The sequence below is a fragment of the Panthera leo genome, chromosome D1, assembly GCF_018350215.1.
Source record: "Panthera leo isolate Ple1 chromosome D1, P.leo_Ple1_pat1.1, whole genome shotgun sequence".
Classification (NCBI taxonomy): Eukaryota; Metazoa; Chordata; class Mammalia; order Carnivora; family Felidae; genus Panthera; species Panthera leo.
In genome coordinates this window covers 97907288-97927055 of record NC_056688.1, presented here as the reverse complement: position 1 = coordinate 97927055, position 19768 = coordinate 97907288, and the positions used below count along the sequence as shown (strand labels likewise).

The window sequence follows — 19768 nt, the reverse complement described above, 5'->3', positions numbered from 1 at the left end:
CATTTTAAATATTTATGACATTCTGAATCTGGGGCAGAGAGAAGAAACGGACTCATGTCTGCTAACAGAGGACAGGGTAAGCCTGTCTTAGTGCTGGGCTGCCTATTTGAATGGGTCCAGTGAACCTGAGAGTGCACAGAGACATGCAGGGTTCCATTAAGAGTTTGTACAGTTTCGGGGAGCCTGGGTGGGTTGAGCATCCAACTTTGGCTCAGGCCATGATCTCATGGTTTGTGAGTTCAAGCCCCACATTGGGCTCTGTGCCGTCAGGGCCAAAGTCGGACGCTCAACCAACTGAGCCACCCAGGCTCCCCGTGATCCTGTTAATCCTGAAGACATGGCCTCCAGTTTTACAAATGAGAAAACAGAAGGTAGACAGGATAAGTTGCCTAGGACGATAGCATCAAAAGGGGCAGGGCCAAACCATGAAACCCAGGTCTGATGCCGACACCTGTATTTTTGCCATTAAGTAATCTCTATGTTCTAGTATTGCTCATCAAGACTTTTAGGGACTATAAAAAGAAATTCAACATGGGAGCATGGAAACTAATATGCATCCAAGCAATATAAATGGAAGTTTAGAATTTAACGGAAGAGGGAAAATGCTCTGAAGAGTCAAAGATTCAGAATCAGTCTTCTGACACATGCAACTCTTTTAAGACAAATGTTAAATCTGAAGATTTTATCCAGATGATGATACGTTATCCAGAAGCTGGGTGAAATAAAGAGCAAATGTAAGAGTGATACCTGAATGAGTCAGTACTGAGTACTCCACTCTTTTTTTAAGTTTTACTTACTTATTTTTGAGAGAGAGAGAGAGAGAGAGAGAGAGAGAGAGAGAGAGAGAGAACGCGTGCATGAGTGTAAGCAGGGGAGGGGCAGAGAGAGAGAGGGAGAGAGAATCCCAAGCAGGCTCTGTGCTGTCAGCACAGGAGCCTGATGTGGGGCTCGATCTCACGAACTGTGAGATCATGACTTGAGCTGAAATCAAGAGTCAGACACCTAACTGACTGAGCCACCCAGATGCTCTGAGTACCTCATTCTTTAAAATGTACATTATTTTCAATAATTTTTCCTTTAAGCTTGTACCAAAATGACCTAGCCATATTTTTCCTAAAAATAAATGTATTTGTTTCTGAAGTATACATGTTTATTGAAACATGCTGTGATATATATTTTACACACAGGTCTCTCTGTGGCCCCTGTTAAGCCAGAGATGACTTTTCTTCTGAAACTGAAAAACTCGGGATTTTTCCTGAATGGAATGGAGAGTGTACCATACAGGTCCTCTTACCCAATACCTCTTTTTATCTTGTTTTCTCCACCTTTAAGGGATGGGGGAGGATAAAGAGTGCATGAAGATTCCTTAGAATATGGGCTCTAACTCTGGGGTTCTTGGCCCCTTTGTGGTCCAAGGATAGGATTAAGGGGCAGTCCATGAGGACCCTGAAGTTCTGTGCACATTGTTCTGTGTGTATGAATAGCTACAACTTTCTGGGGAGGATCGATCCTTTTTTTTGTTTGTTTTAATTTTTAAATGTTTTTATTGTATTTGGCAGAGAGAGAGGGAGACAGAGTGCGAGTGGGGGAGGGACAGAGAGAGAGGGAGAAACACAGACTCTGAAGCAGGCTCTAGGCTCCAAGCTGTCAGCACAGAGTCCAACGCGGGGCTCGAACTCACAGACCATGAGATCATGACCTGAGCTGAAGTCAGACACTTTACTGACTGAGCCACGCAGGTGCCCCTGGGGAGGATCCATCCTTTATCAGACTCTCCAAAGCATGGGTAACCCAAAAAAGGGTTTACGAACCAATGCCTATATATGGTTGGAAAAAAAAACATTTTTATTAAATTAATTTCACTTTTTCTTTTTACTTTTTAATGTGGTTACTAGAAACTTAAAATTATACTTGTGGCATGCATTGTGTATCTGACAGGACTGTTCTAGAGTTTGAAGCAATGAAATCTTTGTAACGGGGAGAGAGAAACCCCCCCCTTTTCCAGATTCTCTGATCGAACACTAGGCAGCGTAATTGTGTAAGCAAATTGCTTAATTGTAACCAGTGATCGTCACAGCTTCTGGCAAACTTGTCTCTAAGTACTTATGATTGTTGCTTATAGAGCTAGGGCTTAGCAATAGAAGATGAGTGAGTGCCTTAGAGGATTTGGGGTATGTATTAAGGGACTAAGGATTTCCAGGCTCCCTCTCCATCTTGACCATACAGGGAGGAGACATGCCCTTATTTCAACGGGCAATGGCACTCCATAGCGGTTGTCCAGGGTCTCTGGGGCCTTTATGGAAGAGTAGACAAGAGCCCTGCCTTCACTCCTGAGATCACCTGAATAATGAATGGATCCATGTACTTGCTAACAGCATTGACTTGCTTTGGTTAAAAAAGCCCTTTTCAGGTGCCTGGGTGGCTCAGTTGGTTAAGTGTTGATTCTTTTAAAAGAATTTTTTTTTAACATTTATTTATTTTTAAAAGAGAGAGAGACAGAGGCAGAGTGTGACTGGAAGAGGGGCAGAGAGAGCGGGAGACACAGAATCAGAAGCAGGCTCCAGGCTCCAAGCTGTCAGCACAGAGTCCGACGTGGGGCTTGAACCCATGAACTGTGAGATCATGACCTGAGCTGAAGTTGGATGCTTAACTGACTGAGCCACCCAGGCACCCCCAAGTGTCTGACTCTTGATTTCGGCTCAGGTCATGATGTCATAGTTCGTGAGTTCAAGACCAGTCTGCTTGGGATTCTCTCTTCCCCCCTCTCTCTGCCCCTCCCTTGCTTATACTCTCTCTCTCTTAAAATAAATAAATAAAACTTTAAAAAAAAATGCACTTTTCAGTGACAGGTTTAATTCAAATGCTTAAACTGTCTTTTCATTGCAAAGTATCAAAATCCTTTCTCTCTCTTTTTTTTAGCTGCTTATCTTCATTATGTTTTCTCAGGGGATGGCCTAAGACTTCCCAAGTCACCATATGTATAGAAAACATTATTTTGGAATTAATGTGACTTTGCAAGTATCTTTAATCAAATTTATAAGATTATTTTCTAATATGCTTTGCCTGTCAACCTTCTTAATGATTGTTTTACGCCCCACAGCGACAATGACCCATCATACAATCTGTGGATGGCATTCATTGAATTAGAATTAGGCTTATAATAAATCTCACATAAAGTACAGTAATCAAGAGGATATGTTATTTAATGTGCAACATTTCCTGTCTGCATCTGGTGCACACTGGCAGTGAGTGGGTATTCCAGTCTGCTGTGACAGCATAAGATATGTCCTGTTGCCTGCACATCTAAAATCTGAGCAATGTATTTGTCAGCTCCTCAATTATTCTGCATCACAATTAAACACTTTCCAAAGGAAAGCAACAATACAAAGAACCAATGCCTAGAATATAAGCAGTCAGGTGGCTATAATGCTAGCACTTCAGACCTATGTAGACTTGGGCGTGACTTCGCTATGGGGCAGGCTCAGGAAGGGAGATGGCAGCGTGTGGGCCTCAGATAAGCCCCTGTGACCCAAGTCCCTCTGTGATGGGTTCAAAAACACAAATACAGAAAACCAAGGTTTGGAAGAACCAGGATGTGCTTGTCCACGAAATCAGTCAAAGGCCTGGTCAACTAGTTACTCAAGCTCCTTGATCAGCAGGTAACTAGGTAGTTCCTGTGCTCTTGTTCTCAAGCCAGGGCATAAGTCTGCAGAAAAAAACGTGGGCTGGGGAAATCAAAGGAGGCCCTGCAAGAAAATGACGACTGCAGCATTAAAAGAAAGGGAAGAACAGGTAGGGGGAGGCACCAAGGGAAAAATCAACTCATAAAACATGCACTGAAAAATCAATCTCTCAATTGTCCAACTCTTTCAACCTGTCATTAAATGTAAGAAACACAGAAGCAGCAGCTGAACACAAAGTAAGTTAATGACTGCCTCCCTCAGTGCACCCGCTGTTCGAATTACCCCCAGGCTACCTGTGAGCCAGATGCTAACAAGAAATCCAAGTCTGTGAGTCTACCCTTCCCCTGACCCCAGCCCAGAAGGGGCGTGTGGATGATGTGCACGCAGGAGCTTACATCAGCAGAGGATACCCCAACAGCTCAAGGTTGGCGGAAACTTTGGAGCCTGCAACCAGGTCTCGGTGCCCAGGAGCTTGAAAGGGGCAGAGGGTTTGCCACCAGCTCGCAAGTTAGGAAGAAGGAGGAACAGAGGCGCAGCCGGGCTTGGATGGGCTGAGATGGGCTACAAAGCAGGGCTCTCAGCTCCGTCTCATTTCTCATGTCAGTGACACCCTTGCCCTTCCTGCACCATACAAATCCTGCAGCAAGGGGAGGGGATGTCAGCCAGCCAACAGCTACTTGGTTGGGAAAGTGCAAAGGGACACTGAGTCCCAACTTCTCGTTTCCAGGTCAGGAAGTGAGAAGTGGAGAGGTGAGGAGAGGTGAGGCCACTCGGGTGAAGGCTCCCAGGCAGTGAGTGCAGGATGGCAACGCAGACACTGGTCTGAGCGTAAGACCAGAGTACCACAGTCTCCACATCTACTGTGTAGCATTTTAGGTCACCCGCTGCCTTTCCCATACGTTGTTTCACATGAGGGACACACAACAGAAGTGCCAAAACGACAAGGAAGAGATGCCAGACGTCAGGTTTTCTGCAGTGAAGCCCCAGGGCTAACCAAGCTTGGTGACCTGTGGGCAGGGGAGGGGAAGAGGTGACCCTTGGCCAGGAGACTTCTGTATTCAATTGGGGCTTCTCTCAACAACCACTGTGTGCCAGCCGATGGGCAAATGGATCATGTGCGCTGCTCCCCCATGACAAAGCAATTGGACCAATAAGAAAAATCTGTACACAATTCGAGGCTAATGGAATCCCGAGCAGTCAGCAGCTTTAGGGATTATAGGGAAGCCTCTGAAATGATAGCTATTTGGAGACGGGCTTATTTTTCAGTTTAGTGAACATTGTACGATACCACCAAGTGCAGAACAGACACTGGTGTGGGTTTTAGGTGAGCATGAAACCTACTGACATCAAGGCATGTTTTACACTGTAAATTGTTGTCTGCCCTGTGAACTGCCATAGCTCTGAGGCGTTAGAAATAATGGAATCACAAAGCCACGGAGCTCAGAGCTAAATGGGGCCTCAGAAGGTTCAGGATGGAGCCTTCAGGCTGGTGAAGAATGATTAGTCACGGCTTACAGACGCAGTCTCAGAAAGGCCAGGTATCCTGCCCCAAGTCACACAGCTAATGCTGACCAAGAGAAGAGGGGAGAAGGGGAAGTCTCCTGCTTCTCAGTGTCCCGTGTCAACTCTGGCCACGTGGCCACAGCTCTGTGGTTCACTTAGCCCGGAGGGCTGCCTCTGGCTAAAGTAACAATCACACAGTTCAAGACACCCTGAGAAGCATGTACAAGATGGTAATGTGATTTCATCTCCATGGTGCATTTGACCTTGTTCAAAGGCTTTTTTGCACCTACGGGTTTTCATTTTCTTTCCCGAACGTGTGCTCGATTGGCAGGGCAGGTGACAAGATGCTATTATCGCTGTTTTACAGATGAGGATGCTGAATGTCTTGGGGGCCAGGCACTACCACCAGCATCCAGTGAAACCCAAGTATACTCTCTTCTCTCAGGGTTTTCAAAGAACACGTGCATTCTTCCCCAGTCTGTCTTGTCCTCTGACCTCCTAGCCCCCCACTTCCAAGCAATTAGCCACGATTAAGGGCATAGTAAATCTTGAGAATCAGTCCTTAAGATCCCAGTTGGCCAACGGATACTCTCCTGGGTGGCCAGGCCAGAGACAGGCTGACGTCCGCACCCTTGTAACGTTTTTACTTGGAGTCACTGCTATCGCGTCTCAGCTGGCTCCCCCACTGCCACCGTTTCCTCTGCAGACCCCAGCCCAATGCCTTCCAAAAACGCCTGTTTGATCAGTTCACTCTCCTGTTCCAAAATGCTCCTTAGTGTCCAGAGTACAAGGACTCACCTGCCTGACATTTAAGACCCTGCAGGCTCCAACCCAACAGTAGCCTTATGTTCTTCTAAAATAATAGTGATGATATCTATAATAATAGCTACCATTTACTGGATACTTACGAGCCAGGCATTGGGCTAACTGCCTTGCCTATTACCTAGACGCTGTTAGCTGCCTACCAGTACCCACACTTCCTAGCTACCAAAACCCTGATTCTGTTCAGTGGGTCACGGACCGGCACAGACAGTGGCTCACGATTGGTCTAAGTCAGTGAGTCTCAAAGTACAGTCCCAGAACAGCAGCATCATCGGCTGCTGGGAACTTGTTAGAAATGCAAATTCTCGGGGCGCCTGGGTGGCTCAGTCGGTTAAGCGTCCGACTTCAGCTCAGGTCATGATCTCACAGTCTGTGGGTTCGAGCCCCACATCGGGCTCTGTGCTGACAGCTCAGAGCCTGGAGCCTGCTTTGGATTCTCTGTCTCCCTCTCTCTCTGACCCTCCCCTGCTCATGCTCTGTCTCTCTCAGTCTCAAAAATAAAAACATTAAAAAAAAAAAAAAAAAGAAATGCAAATTCTCAGGCCCCAACCCAGACCTACAGGATCAGAAGCTCCGGGGGTGGGGCCCAGCAATCTGTGGTTTCACAAATCCTCCAGGGGATTCTGTTTCTCACTCAAGTTGGAAAACCAATGGTCTAAACCAATCCTGATAACCTGGATCCCTACTTCCCACACTGGAGGTGGCCTTGTGACTCAGTGTGGGCTCATGAGACCAACATGAAAAGCTGGGAGAAGGGTATTCTGGGAAAGCTTTTATTTTCTTGATGAAAAGGGAGAGAGGCATCCCCTCCCAATCTTTTTGTTTGTTTGTTCTTCTCCAATCTTAAAATTGCAACCCCCCACTGTGGGCCAACCTTTACTTTCTATCTTCTTACCAACGTTATTTTTTTCTTCATACCACTTAGAGCCTCTCGACTATATCTACTTGTTTACCGTCTGTCTCCTCCCACCAAGATGCACCCAAGAGGGAAGGGCCTTTGTCAGTCTTGTTCAGCACGTCTCAGTATCCTCATGTGCACAAAAGTGTCTGGCAAACTGCGTTCACTTGGTGTGTGTTTACTGATAAATGAGCACAGTGGTCTCTTCTTTCTTGCTTTGGATGAGAAATTGATGGCTGAGGCTGTGGCAGCCACCTTGAGACCACAGAGCAAGAGAATCTCAGAGAAACTGGCTCTGACATAGTTGAACCAACTCAAAACCAGCAAGGCGCGCATTAGGGCCTCCTGTTAGGTGAGAAAAACAAACCCCTGTCTGCTCGAGCCAGAGCAGACAGCTTTCCTACTCCCAGCAGTGCCCCGTGCTCCTATCAGACACATAAATGTAACCATTTAGCCTTTGTAACAACCTACTTTATAGGTAAGGAAACTAAGTCTCATAACAGTTAACTAACTTGTACAAGATCACATAATCATTAAGCTATTTTTCTTGCCCAAAATGCCCTCCTTGTGGTCTAAATCCAACTTACCTTTCAGCCCCAAGTGTAAACTTCTGTACTGTATTCCCTGATCACTCCAGCCCACCAACCGCTGGCTTATGACAAGCATGTAGAGTCTATATCATCTGTCTAGGAATTAGGAGTTATTTGCCTTCTTTTTCTAAGCAGACTGTTAAATGCTGGTGGGTGGGCATCATCACATATCTTATATGCATATACTCCCCTACCTCACATAGCTCCTGGCAATAATTTCATGCTGAATTGGATGCCATTAGCTTACTGAGCAACCTTGATCCAGACATTTAACCTCTCTATTCTTTGATCTTCTCACCTGAAAGTCGGGAGTGACAGCCTGGCAAGGTCCAGATTTGTAAGGCAGAATGAACTTTGCTTAGTATCAAAGAGCTAAGAGATAACTAAGAGAGTAGTATCTAAGCCTACCAGTGCTTCTGGAACAAGCCAGCACAAATCTATCAGTGACGTCTATGACCAAGAGCCTCACAGGGTAAAGGGCACAAGCATCAAACAATCGTTGTCTCACCCAGCACTCAAGCTTAGCCACTCAAATCAGATGGCCTCACCTGGCCCTGAAATGGAAGGGCGTGGAAAAAAGAATCCATGGGCTCCATAGAGAAAAAGCATCCTCTCCAATCTAATGACGCAGACATGGCACATAAAGAACAGCCTGGGATGATGACTCAAAGAGAAGAGTAATTTATATTTCCCCAAGAAAGGCATAAAAGTCCTTTCCTGCTCTGGGGAGGGAGCCAATTTTTATTTTTTAAATGACATTCAGGGGGCTTCCAAGAAAGCTGAGTGCTGACAGGGAAGTGCAGAGCCAAGGTCAGGAGGAAGGTGAGAACAGAGGAGTGGCTTCAAGAGGCAGAGACCATGGGCAGCCAGACTCTACTGGTCCTCAGGCAGGGCTGGGCCTGGCCAGCAGTGCCCAGCCCTCTGCTTGTCTTCTGAAGGTCAGTGCTGCCCTCCACTGGCCTGCCTACGGAACACAGCCCATCCACGAGGGCAGAAGGTCCAGGAGCATCCTCAGATCCTGCCATGGGGCCATTTCTCCTACAACTTCCTCTCCGGGTCTCTGCTTTCTTTTTGTGGGATTTGCCTCACTTTGATAGGTAGAAAGAGCCAAAGGGGGGGAAAAAAAAAAAAAGAAAGGTTTTTCCTTAGCTGGTAAAGAAAGAAAAACGCTTTACTTTTAAATTTCTTTTTAAAATTTAAGAGGTATAGAAGTCAGAATGGAAGAAATTTAGAGCTGAAATCCTAGAAAAAATCATGCAGTCGCCACCAGGTTTTCATCTGGTTTGCTGGGTTTTAGCCTTCAGCTGGCAGGGCAGTAGTTTTCCAGACCCCTGTCCATCTCTCCCACCTCCTTCCTCCAGCTGAATCTGCGCTGTCACTCACTCTCAGACGTCCCTGCTCGGCAGCTCTGGGGCGGGCAACCCTGCCACCCTCGCCCGTTTGCTGAGTTCTTCGCCCGGTGGCTCCTCGGCTGCTTCCAGCTTGCGTTTCGGGGACGCTGGGCCACTCGGTAGCGGTCTTGGGCCTGTAGAGAAGCAGGTCAAAGTGTCACAAGGACCCTGCATGGAGCCAAGAGGACCCGACACTGTGCAACGGCAGCTCTTCCAGGGGCAGGGAGCCTGCCTCAAAGCCATGCCAACGAGTTGCTCCTCAGGTCCGCCCCTCGGTCTTCTCTCAGCAGCGACCTTGCCTGGAAATGTCTAAGGAGGGCATGACCAGGCCTGCTGGAGGCAGGGCCAGCTTCTGGGCCCCAAATCCCACGGGCTCCAGGCCACAGACTGCTCTGGCGTGTCTGCTGCCCTTGCTCTGAAGGTCAGGCATTCCCTCGGAGACGCTGGATCAGCCTCCTGAAGCAGGAACAAGCAGCACCCTCATCTGTGGAGCTAGCCTGGCTTGGCAAACTAGAAAAACCCCTGGAGCTCTTGCTGGTCTCTTACTGACATTGATCCCAGAGCTGAAGGGAGGAGGTGAAGAATTCGGCAAGACTGCCTGACCTCTCTTTGCTGCCACCACCGGACTGTGCTGCTCCCTCCTGCCTGGACCACCACGGTTGCCTCCTTTCTAGTCTCCCTGTCCTTGGGCCTGCCCGCACCGCACTGTCCCTTCCACACAGCAGGCGGAGGGAGCTTTTGAAAACACAGGTCAGGTCACACACCTTCACCCTGCTGACCACCCCTCAGTGCTTCCTAAGTGCGCTGATGACACAATCCTACTCCTCCTGGGGGGGGGGGGGCATGTGACACCGCTCCTGCCACACCTGGTCCCCATCTCACTCTAGCTCCTCCCTCGGGGTATGCCAAGCAGCACGGGCTTCCCTTCCTCTGTGCCTCGAATGGGCTAAGCTCGTTCGTCTCTGGGTCTTTCCCTGCTATTCCCTTTGCCTGGAATGTTCTTCCCCCAGTTCTTGGAAAGCCTGGTTCTGCTTGTTACCAGGGTCCTGCTCAGAAAGGGGTTTCCTGACTAATTCTGTCTAAAGAGCCTGAAGGAATCCCCCTTCCCCAGCCCCTCTCTTACCAGGTCATTCAATTTTATTTTCCCCCAAAGCACTTGTTATCAAAAATGCTCTTACACAGTTCCTTTACTATTTGTCTCTGCCAAGAGGAATATAAGCTCTCTATAAGGGCACAGATTCATTCCGGCCTCTGTCCTCAGTCCTCAATGACTGAACTGGTGGTAGTTCTGCAGTGTCTTCCGGGTGGACACGGGCCCCAGGAGGCCAGCTGCTACTCACCTGCACTGCTCACATTCCCAGTCTGGCTCGAGCTGGGCTCTGCCACCGGGTTGCTGAGGTCTTCCACACAGGAAGGGACAGAAGCCAGCAGACCTGGGAGAGAGGCGGGGATACGATCAGAATGTAATCTCGCAGGACTCTAGAGGGCCACCAGGCGGTTGAAAACAAGATGCGGTGGTGGGAAAGGGGGTGCTGGGCCATGACACTGGGGCTCCATCGCTTCCCGCTGTGGCCACGACAAAGAGAGGCCCCGTCCAGCCTGGCCTACAGTGCCCTGTGCCCCGGGAAGTCAAGTCAACTTAACAGCTCAAAAGAGAGCACTCAGTCTCCCTTTGCAAGTATCTGGAAATCCCCTCTGAGCCCGCAGGTAGGTGCTGTCCTGCCCCTAGTGAGCTAGGGGATGGTGGTGGGAGTAGCGGCTCCTTACAGAGTCCCCGGTAGCGGGAGAGCTGCTGATAAATCTGCTTCATTCGCTCAATGTTGAGCCGGCTGGTCTCAGCATGGTTGACAATGGGCCGGGGATAGTCCACACCAATGATGCATTTGGCTGCCTTCTGAATGGACTCTGGGGCATTCCAGGGCTCATAGATGTATCGAGAGGGGAATCCTTTCAATATGGGCAGGTATCGCCTGAAACACATACATCGGACAACCGGTCAGCACACTGGCACTCTCCTTCAAAGGGCCAAGGGTGTCTCATCCTAGGAGCGGGCCACAGCAGCCAGAGCAGAGAGCCTGGACCGCATCCTCACCTGATGTAGTCTCCACTGGGGTCCGTGCGGCGGCCAAAGCCTACAGGGCAGTAGCAGTGAAAGAACTGTTGGAAGAAAGCGCTGCAGGACAGCCACATCCAGCTGCCCGCGTTCACACTGAAATCTGCATCCAGGAGCAGCTCATCAAATACCTAGATGGGGACAGTGTGGGACAATCAGCCACCTTGAGGACCTCCTGCCATGATTCTCCCCAAGTTACCACACATCTCCCCATGGAGGAGAGCCAAAGCCCTTCTGCGGAGGGCAAACCAGAGAGGATTTGGAGGGGATGCCCAGGATCCGGGGATCCTACCCCATGCCCCAGCCCAGAAGAGGGTTGCCCCTGCTGGGCCTGACAAGAAGGAACAGGCCAGCTTCCCCCGAGAGAGCACTCACCCGGACCCCGCTCTCCCAGCTGACCCAGAGGTCTCCGCGGGTGAGGAAGCAGGCCACAGCGTGCCGGGCCAGATGGTGGATCCAGCCCTCCTGCCTCAGCTGGGTCATGATGGCGTCAATCCAAGGGAAGCCTGTCTTGCCCTCGGCCCACTTGGCCAGGGCCTCAGGGTTGCGGTCCCAGGGGATCTGGATGCAGATGGGGTTCCCCTCCATGCGGTCAAACCTGGGGTTGTTGGTGGCTGCCGTGTAGAAGAACTCTCGCCACAGGAGTTGCCCAAACAGGGAGAGGGGGGGCGTGCTGTTCCGCTTCACCTGGGGTTGGGGGTAGCATGTGGATGCAAATACCCACCCGGCTCTCAGCACCATGTCGCTCAGGCCTCCCCCACAAGGGAATCTGGAGCTGCCACGAACGTGGTGGCTCCAAATCCCGTAGACGTGTGGCGGGACTGTGCCTTAGCAGTGGTCCAGCGTGCCCACAGGCTGAAAGCCCAGGCCCTGGCTGTGCCGCTGCTCTGCGCGGTGACGATGGCTGCAGAGTCAGGCAGTGGGGAGGGGTATTGCCACAGGGCTCTGCACCGGGAACCAAATTCCCCAGGCCTGGGCCATGATCCTCATCCTCAGGGGTCCCTGTTTGGTTCCACTTTCTAGAGTCAAAGGGAGTTTTCCTATCAGCACACATAAAAAATGCTCCATCTAGATGTTGGTTAAACAAGTTACACACACTGGCCTGGATCTGGGGATGTGAGGGAATGAAAAGATCAGACCTCCCAGCAAATAGTGACCTTCCTGAAATCACAAGATTCCAAACTGACAAAGCCACCCCATGCCACAAAATCCCGCCACTGGCAAGGACACGGAAGCAGTGTGAAAGGACAGACAGAAGGATGATCTGATGAACGCGGATAGTTGGGTGGACAGTCAAATGTATTGCCCTCTTTCCTTCTGGGCGGTGGGGGCATGACCACAGGGTCACGTGCCTACCGTCCACATGGCACAGCCCTGCACTCAGCCCTCCAGCTCATTTCCTCATTACTGGTAGGCAACGGCTGCTCGTGGACCCCCCAGCCCACCCACCGGACACAGCCCCACAGAGCGCTCCCGTGCTCTTCAGCTCAGGACTGGCTCCGGCCCTGCCCTCCCGGGCTCCCAGCCGGAGCGCCTGCCCCTGTCCACCTGCCGGCAGCAGATCTGCCACCTCAAGGGCCACACCCTGAGGTCAGCTTTTCTGCCTGACCTGTTCTACCTGGTAACACAGATTTTATTTAGATCGGCGGTCTGGGTGGCGCTGGGCTCCGCCACCTCCGGCATGTGGACTCTTCCCGACCTCCTCTGGACCGTACACAACCTGAAGCACCTCCAGCATCCACAGCCCAGTCTTCATCCCCAGGGTCAGAGGGAAGGGCCCCTTTTCAGGTGCGTGACTGGCCCGGAAGCCCTGTTCTGCTTGGCCGTGACGGGGCGCAGGGTGCACTGCCCTCCCCGCCCCTCACCTTTTTGTACAGGTCCCACAGGCGGTAGTAGAAGAGGCGGCACGAGAGGCAGCCAAAGCGCAGGTAGGGGCTGAGGCCCGTGGGGCTGGCCAGCAGGGAGTTGGCGTTCATTCGGGGTCTCTCATAGTTGGCAACCCAAGCCTGCAGTGGGAAGAGAAGGCGAAGAAAGGAAAGGCCGGGATGCTAGAGAAAAAAACCCCGAGGCGCCGGCACGGAGCGTGACTTCAGAGCCCGCTGTCATACACGTCCTCCCATCTGATCTGAACCATCCTCTGAGGCGGCATTTCTCAGTGCCTCCTTTTGGAAACGAACAACGAAGCCCAAAGGGTGATGTGCCTCTTCTGGGGTTACAGAGGCGGTAAGAGACAGGGCTGGGGGGCACTTAGCTTCTGACTCCAGACTCCACCGACATCTAGTAACTATTTTCTCTTGCTCCACTCCTAGAACCTCTTTCTCTTCTTGATGACTCTTTCACAAACTTCACACCCTCTTCAGACCCCCTACGCCACACTTCCCCGCCACCCTCCAGCAGACGGCTTTCCTTCCCAACAATAAGGAAACGGAAGCCCTCAGGAGAAAAGCTCCTCAACCTTTAGCCACCGAATCTACAAACTCGCCTGCATCTACGCCTACCCCCTCTTGTGACCCTGCCCAAGGCCAAGGCCTCTGCCTGGCTCTGGAGCCCGCCCCTCTTCCCTCTCTTGCATGTTCCGTATCTTTCTCTCCAGTTTCTACTCTAAGAATATTGGGGAAGTCATCTCACTTTTTCGCAAACCAAAGAAAAAAAAATGAAGGACTCCTAGTAACTTCTAGCAACCCTGCAGACCTCTACTCTTGGGTCCTCTTTCCTCTCTTCACAGCCCATTTCCCCACACCCACCTTCACTTTTCAGCCCACTCGGGTCTGGCTTCTGCCCTCACCCACTCCCACCAAGCTGCCTCCCACCAAAGTCTCTGTGGTTTCCAGGCCACTGAGTCCTGCAGGCACTTCCTGTCATAGTTTTGGACCTCTCGGCACATCTCACCCTGCTCCCGTCTCCATAACCCTCTGTTCTGTTGGCCTTTGGACTCCACACACTCCTGGCTGCCTCCCCTCCCAACCCCTTCAGTGCTGGCATCTCAGGGCTCTGTGCTGGGTCCCCTACTCAACTGTGTTCCTGGGGGAGAGCGTCCAGTCCCGTGGCTCCCAACACCACTTCTTTACGGAGGATCGGCATGTCCGTGGCTCCAGCCCAGGATGCTTAGCTGCTGCTTAGCTGGATTCCCAGATCACTCCATCCACCTCCCTGCCAGGATTTCTACTTGACTGCCCTCCAGGCCCCTGGAAATGTAACAACTCTTTTCTTCAAACCACCCTTCCACGGGCATCCTTATCTCAGAAGATGCACCGTCATCCACCTGGGTGTCCACGCCAAGGCCTGGCCATCACCTGTGACTTCTTTGTGGCCAAGTCCTGTCAATTCTACTGTTCAAAGATTCCTCAAATCTGTCCTTTTCTTCCCATCACTCTTGCCACCAACCTGGGTCAGGCTAAGATGTAGACTCGACGACTGTGACAGGCTCCCAATTGATCTCCCTGCATCTATTCTGGTCGCCCTCTAATCCCCTCTCCACACTGGGGGCAGAGTCACTGTTATTTAAGTTTTTTTTAGTCTACATACTTCCTGTCATTTCCTTCTTTCCCTTTAAGGTTCTCTGCGAAGAACCCAGGCCATTTGACTTGTACTGATTCCCCCAGTCTACATTTTGCTGATTGCACACGCACAGTATATTGCTGCAAACTGGTGGCCGGCACCAGAGACTGGGTTGGACTCAGGTTTGACTTCTCTGGCAAGACTGCGGGGGGACACGATGCCTGACTGTCTCTCTTTATGGGGTTAGTAGTCATTGATGCACAATGAGTCATCACTGAAGGTTGCAAAATGTTCCATCATTCCTTTCTCATTTAAAAATAGGGATACTGAGGGGCACCTGGGTGGCTCAGTCGGTTAAACGTCTGATTTCGGCTCAGGTCGTGATCTCACGGTTCATGGGTTCAAGCCCTGCGTCAGGCTCTGTGCTGATGGCTCAGAGCCTGGAGCTACTTCAGATTCTGTCTCCCTCTCTCTCTGCCCCTCCCCCACCCGCACTCTATTTCTCTCTCTCAAAAATAAACATTAAATAAAATAATAAAATAAAATAAAAATAGGGATACTTTTATAAAGACATGCTTGCCCTCATCTACTATTTTGGGGAACCAGGGATAAAGATCACACACTGTCTCCCCTTTTTGGTGACAGCACCTAGTTTCCTTGCAGTGATCCAACCTGCCCTAATCTCAGTCCAACTGGGTAAAGTGGAGCCGAGCTCACCTTCTGACTCTGGGAGTAGTTTGACAGGGAGACACCCCTTCCTCGGCCGTGGTGATTGAGTCAGGGACTGTCACACGGCCCGATCCAGAGTGAAATGAAAACACTCCTCGGGACTTTTCTCAGAGCTTTTAGAAAAGAGGCACACTACTTCCTCTGGTGTGCTTAGCAGACCGAAAATAAGCTTCTGGTGACCACTTTGCCACTGCTCAAGGAAAGCCTACCTCAGAGCTCAGAGATGGAGAATGTGTTCCTGGTACCATTACTTGGACACCTGGATCCACCTAAAGGCTACACCTTGGACTCCTAGTTAACGGAGTTCAAAAACTCCCTTTTTCAAAAGCCAACTTGCAAATACAAACTGATTAATAAAACTCCCTTCCTCTTTGCTCCCCTAATACTCTGAACTGCTCTTTTCCTAACCCTCAGAGTACCCTGTAATTCCTTGTTTCATGTCTATCATCTACAATAGACTAGTTCTGGAAGCGGACTCTCTGCTTGCCTCATTGGGCAGTCTTTTTAGTAGCTAGGCCATCCTGACACAAGTAGATGTTCACCTCAGATTTGGAGAACTGAAGACTGAAATAAACCTCCTGAGGGGCGCCTGGGTGGCGCAGTCGGTTAAGCGTCCGACTTCAGCCAGGTCACGATCTCGCGGTCCGTGAGTTCGAGCCCCACGTCAGGCTCTGGGCTGATGGCTCGGAGCCTGGAGCCTGTTTCCGATTCTGTGTCTCCCTCTCTCTCTGCCCCTCCCCCGTTCATGCTCTGTCTCTCTCTGTCCCAAAAATAAATTAAAAAACGTTGGAAAAAAAAAAAAAACAAAAAAAACCTCCTGAGACAAGGTCACACTCTGCTCACAGGCACCTTCTCTTCTCCTAGAATGTAGGACACAGTGTTCCCTCTGACCACCACTGAGTCTGAAGGGTCCTGACACAAGGCCCCACGACAGACCACACCCTCCAGGGGCATGTGGAAAAGGACCTTGACTTCATGATCTAAGGGGACAGCCCTCCACAAAATGCTTTTAAGGTGATGATAATCCATGAGATCATTAAGTTAGCTCTTTATGCTTGTCAGTCTTATTCTAGTCCTGCCATCCCATTTGTGATCTCTACCACTCTGCCCCCTGAGCCCAGCCTGTGTTCTTGTGTACCCAAGGATCTTTGGGTAAAGCTCCTTATGTGGACAGGGACAGCTGGTCCTCCCCATAGCCCTTGGACATCAGTCTTATCCTTTTAAGTTGGTGGGGCTGGCTGGGGTGGCTGACGGTAACACGAAGATAGGGCCATCCCAAGGGAGGTGGGTCCTGTGGCACATTTTCACTGCTGGTGAGGCACCTCCAGGGCTGGGAAGCATTCTTCCCTTGTAGGTCTGCCTTAGTCTCCTTGTTCCATTGTTATCACCTGGCTGCTGGGCCAAATGCCCACCCATCTGAGAATACAAAAAGTTGAGAACCAGTCTATCAGTCTATAAAACAGCCGCGGTGGGCAGGAAACCAGGAGCTGACTCAATCATGAGAACCGTCTCTGCTCCTCTAGTCCTAGGGTCATGGAAGCCGTGTGACATTATTAAGGAGTGCCTTTGAGGCCTCCACCTCTTTCCTTCCCCTTGCCAATTCCCACTTTATTGGGAGGTGGACCATTTGTTCTCTGTGTCCAAAAATACAGAAATCAATGCTGAGGGGGCCCAGCAAAAGGTGAAGATGGGACACAGAAACACAAAGTAATTAATCTTCTGGACTTCACTGACCAGACACCCTCTCAGTAAGGGGAGCCTGTACAAAGATGAAAGAAAAGCAACCTAGTATAAGTTTTAGAATCACGTAGAACAAGATCTCACTCCACTACTTGTTAACTGTGTGACCTCAGGCAAGTTACTTATCCTCTCAAAACCTTAATCTCCTAATCTGTAAAATGGAGAGCTTAACACCTACCTTGCAGGGATGTTGAAAAGAAAATAGGAAATAATGCAAGCAGATACTTAACTCAGAAATACTCAGCCCAGTGACCAGCATGTGGTAAACACTCATTAAATGGTAGTTGTTATTATTGTTGTTACTGCCATCAGGAAGATTTTTCTTTTTCTTTTCAAAATTTTTAAAGATTTTTATTAAAAATTTTTTTTACTGTTTATTTTTGGGAGAAGGAGAGACAGAGTGCAAGCAGGGGAGAAGCAGGAAGAAAGGGAGACACAGAATCTGAAGCAGGCTCCAGGCTTCAAGCTGTCAGCGCAGAGCCTGACACAGGGCTCAAACCCACAAAGTGCAGGGTCATGACCTGGGCCGAAGTTGGACGCTTAACCGACTGAACCACCCAGGAGCCCTAAAGATTTTTAGTTTTTAAATTTTTTAAAAATTTATTTATTGAGAGAGAGAGAGAGAGAGAGAGAATGAGAGAGAGAGAGAGAGAGAGAGAGGGAGGGAGGGAGGGAGAGGGAGGGAGAGGGAGGGAGAGGGAGGGAGCGCCCATGCGCACAAGCTGGGGAGACAATCTGAAGCAGGCTCCCCACTGAGCATGGATCTTCAGACCGTGAGATCATGACCTGAGCCGAAATCAAGAGTCTGAGGCTTAACCGACTGAGCTACCCACATGCCCCTAAAGATATATACTTTTAAGTAATCTCTAGGCCCCACGGGGGGCTCATACTCACAACCCCGAGATCACAAGTCACATGGTCCACTGACTGAGCCAGCCAGGTGCCTTGGAATATTTTTCATTTTCAACCACTCTGAGGGAAGAGGCACTAAGGGACATGAAGCTGACTCTCATATCCTCTGCTGCCTGGATCCTGGCATCTGAAGTTGTGTGTCACAGAAACGGGGGCCATACCTTCCGTTCCAAATGCTTATCCAGGCGGGCCAGAGCTTCTGTCTCTCCTCCTTGCCAAACAGCCGGGCCAAGTCCTTCAGTAGGGAACCCTACAAGAGGAGGAGCAGGTCACGGAACCAGAGGTCAGGCCGTTCCAGTGACAGCTCAACAAGTCTCGACACATTGTGTTCTTTGAACCTTGTGGGAACTGAACTATGTGTTCTAGGTGCTGCTGGCGCTGAGATCATCCTAACATTTCAACATGGCCAGGTCATCCTGGTTCTCTTTCCACTGTCACGTTTTTATCTCCTTTCCCTTGCCTTCCCTATCCCGGCCACTCCTCATTCAAGACAGATGAGAACAATCCTGTACAGCTTGCCCTATCAGGTTGGCTGGAAATGACTGTGGTTTTTAGGTGAGAAAGGCTAATTTTGTTCGGATCAAAAAACGCGGGATGGGGAGGAAGGGGAGAAAGGGTACAGTCAGTGACCTGAGGGGCTGACAGACCCCCTTTCAATGGAAACGATACTAGTTATCTTGGTGTCGGGGAGCCCACTGATGCCAGCACTAGACTGTGCCTGTATGTTCTGAGAGAGAAAAGTACAAAAACAGGAGCATAACATAGGATGATGTATATGAGTAAGAACAGAAAAAAAGACTGGAAGGACATGCTCCAAAATCAGTAGTGGTCATCTCTGGGCAGGGGGGTAACAGTGATTGTTATTTCCATTTTTGTTTCACTGTTCCTTCTATAACATCTGTAATAACACGCATCACTTTGACAGAGGAGAAAAAACCCAGTAAGTTATCTTACAAAAAAGAGGAGGTTTGGGTCAGGAAGTACGCACCCAGCTCCTCCAGGGAGGGCACGCCATAGGCTTCATCATGGTTCTCCTGGATCTCGGCCCTGCAGCTCTCCATCTGCTGGCTCGTGACGGAGCCCACGGGCTTCCTGGGCAGCTCCATGCGGCTGATGATGGCCTGAAAGCGCTTGTAGGTAAGGGGTGGCTTCTGCCCGTTCAGGTCGATAATCCTGGGAATCCCAAGGCACACCTGATGTCACGCATGAGGCCTTTCACTTCAGGTCCCTGCCCTCCCAGAAAACGGCCCAGACTTGGAGGGCTTGGAAGGTGGCTTTCCTCATCCACTCACAGGTCCCACCCCTAAGTGGAAAGGAAGGGGCAAGGGAGGCTACATCTCCATTTTACCGAGAGGGAAAATGAAGCCCAGAGAGCTGGAGCAGGTGCCTCAGGTAATGGAGCAAGGCGGGGCCAAAGCTGGGACTCAATTCCAGGTTCCCTGGTGTCGACGTGGAGCCTCCTAAAGACAGAGACTGACCGGATCTCTCTAATCACAGAAAAGTCCCCACTAGCCTTCTTGGTACTCAGCCTGTGTGTCCACGCCATGGGAATCCCCACGGCCCTTCCTGTCTTTCCCGGCATAAGCCTTCAGGAAGTCCTTTGACAAGAACTGCAAGCATGTTCTTCTGTTGAAAAATCATTCCCTTCTTGGTCCCAATTTGTTAGAACAGAGACATGGAGAACAGACTATCTTTCCTAAATCAGAGATCGGGGCTGTGGTCAATAGCAGTAACTATTTAAAGGGCGTTTGGCAGTTCTCAAAGGTTTTTGTTGTTGTTGTTGTTGTTTTCACGAGCAAGGGAAACAGAGACAAACTCAGGTTAAGGAAAGAAGATATAGGACTGAGGAAAACTGAGGCCGTTTATACAGAATGCATTGGGGTGGCCTG

General features: G+C 50.1%; 1 protein-coding gene across 4 annotated transcripts in view; it reads right to left on the bottom strand.

Annotated features, from left to right (window-relative positions):
• Positions 1-19768, bottom strand: part of CRY2 (cryptochrome circadian regulator 2) — a 34609-nt gene that overhangs the window by 2796 nt on the left and 12045 nt on the right. For 2 of the 4 annotated variants that reach the window (XM_042903946.1, XM_042903949.1), the window contains 8 exons: positions 18868-19052; positions 18041-18129; positions 12866-13006; positions 11376-11687; positions 10980-11131; positions 10655-10857; positions 10228-10320; positions 8880-9021 (listed from right to left, as the gene is read on the bottom strand). In XM_042903946.1, the coding sequence (XP_042759880.1) occupies positions 8882-9021; positions 10228-10320; positions 10655-10857; positions 10980-11131; positions 11376-11687; positions 12866-13006; positions 18041-18129; positions 18868-19052 (1315 nt within the window). In that variant the 3' untranslated portion in view covers positions 8880-8881. Of the gene's footprint in view, positions 1-8161; positions 8585-8844; positions 9022-10227; positions 10321-10654; positions 10858-10979; positions 11132-11375; positions 11688-12865; positions 13007-18040; positions 18130-18867; positions 19053-19768 lie in introns of those variants that run through there. The other 2 variants (XM_042903948.1, XM_042903947.1) reach the window with 2 other exon arrangements.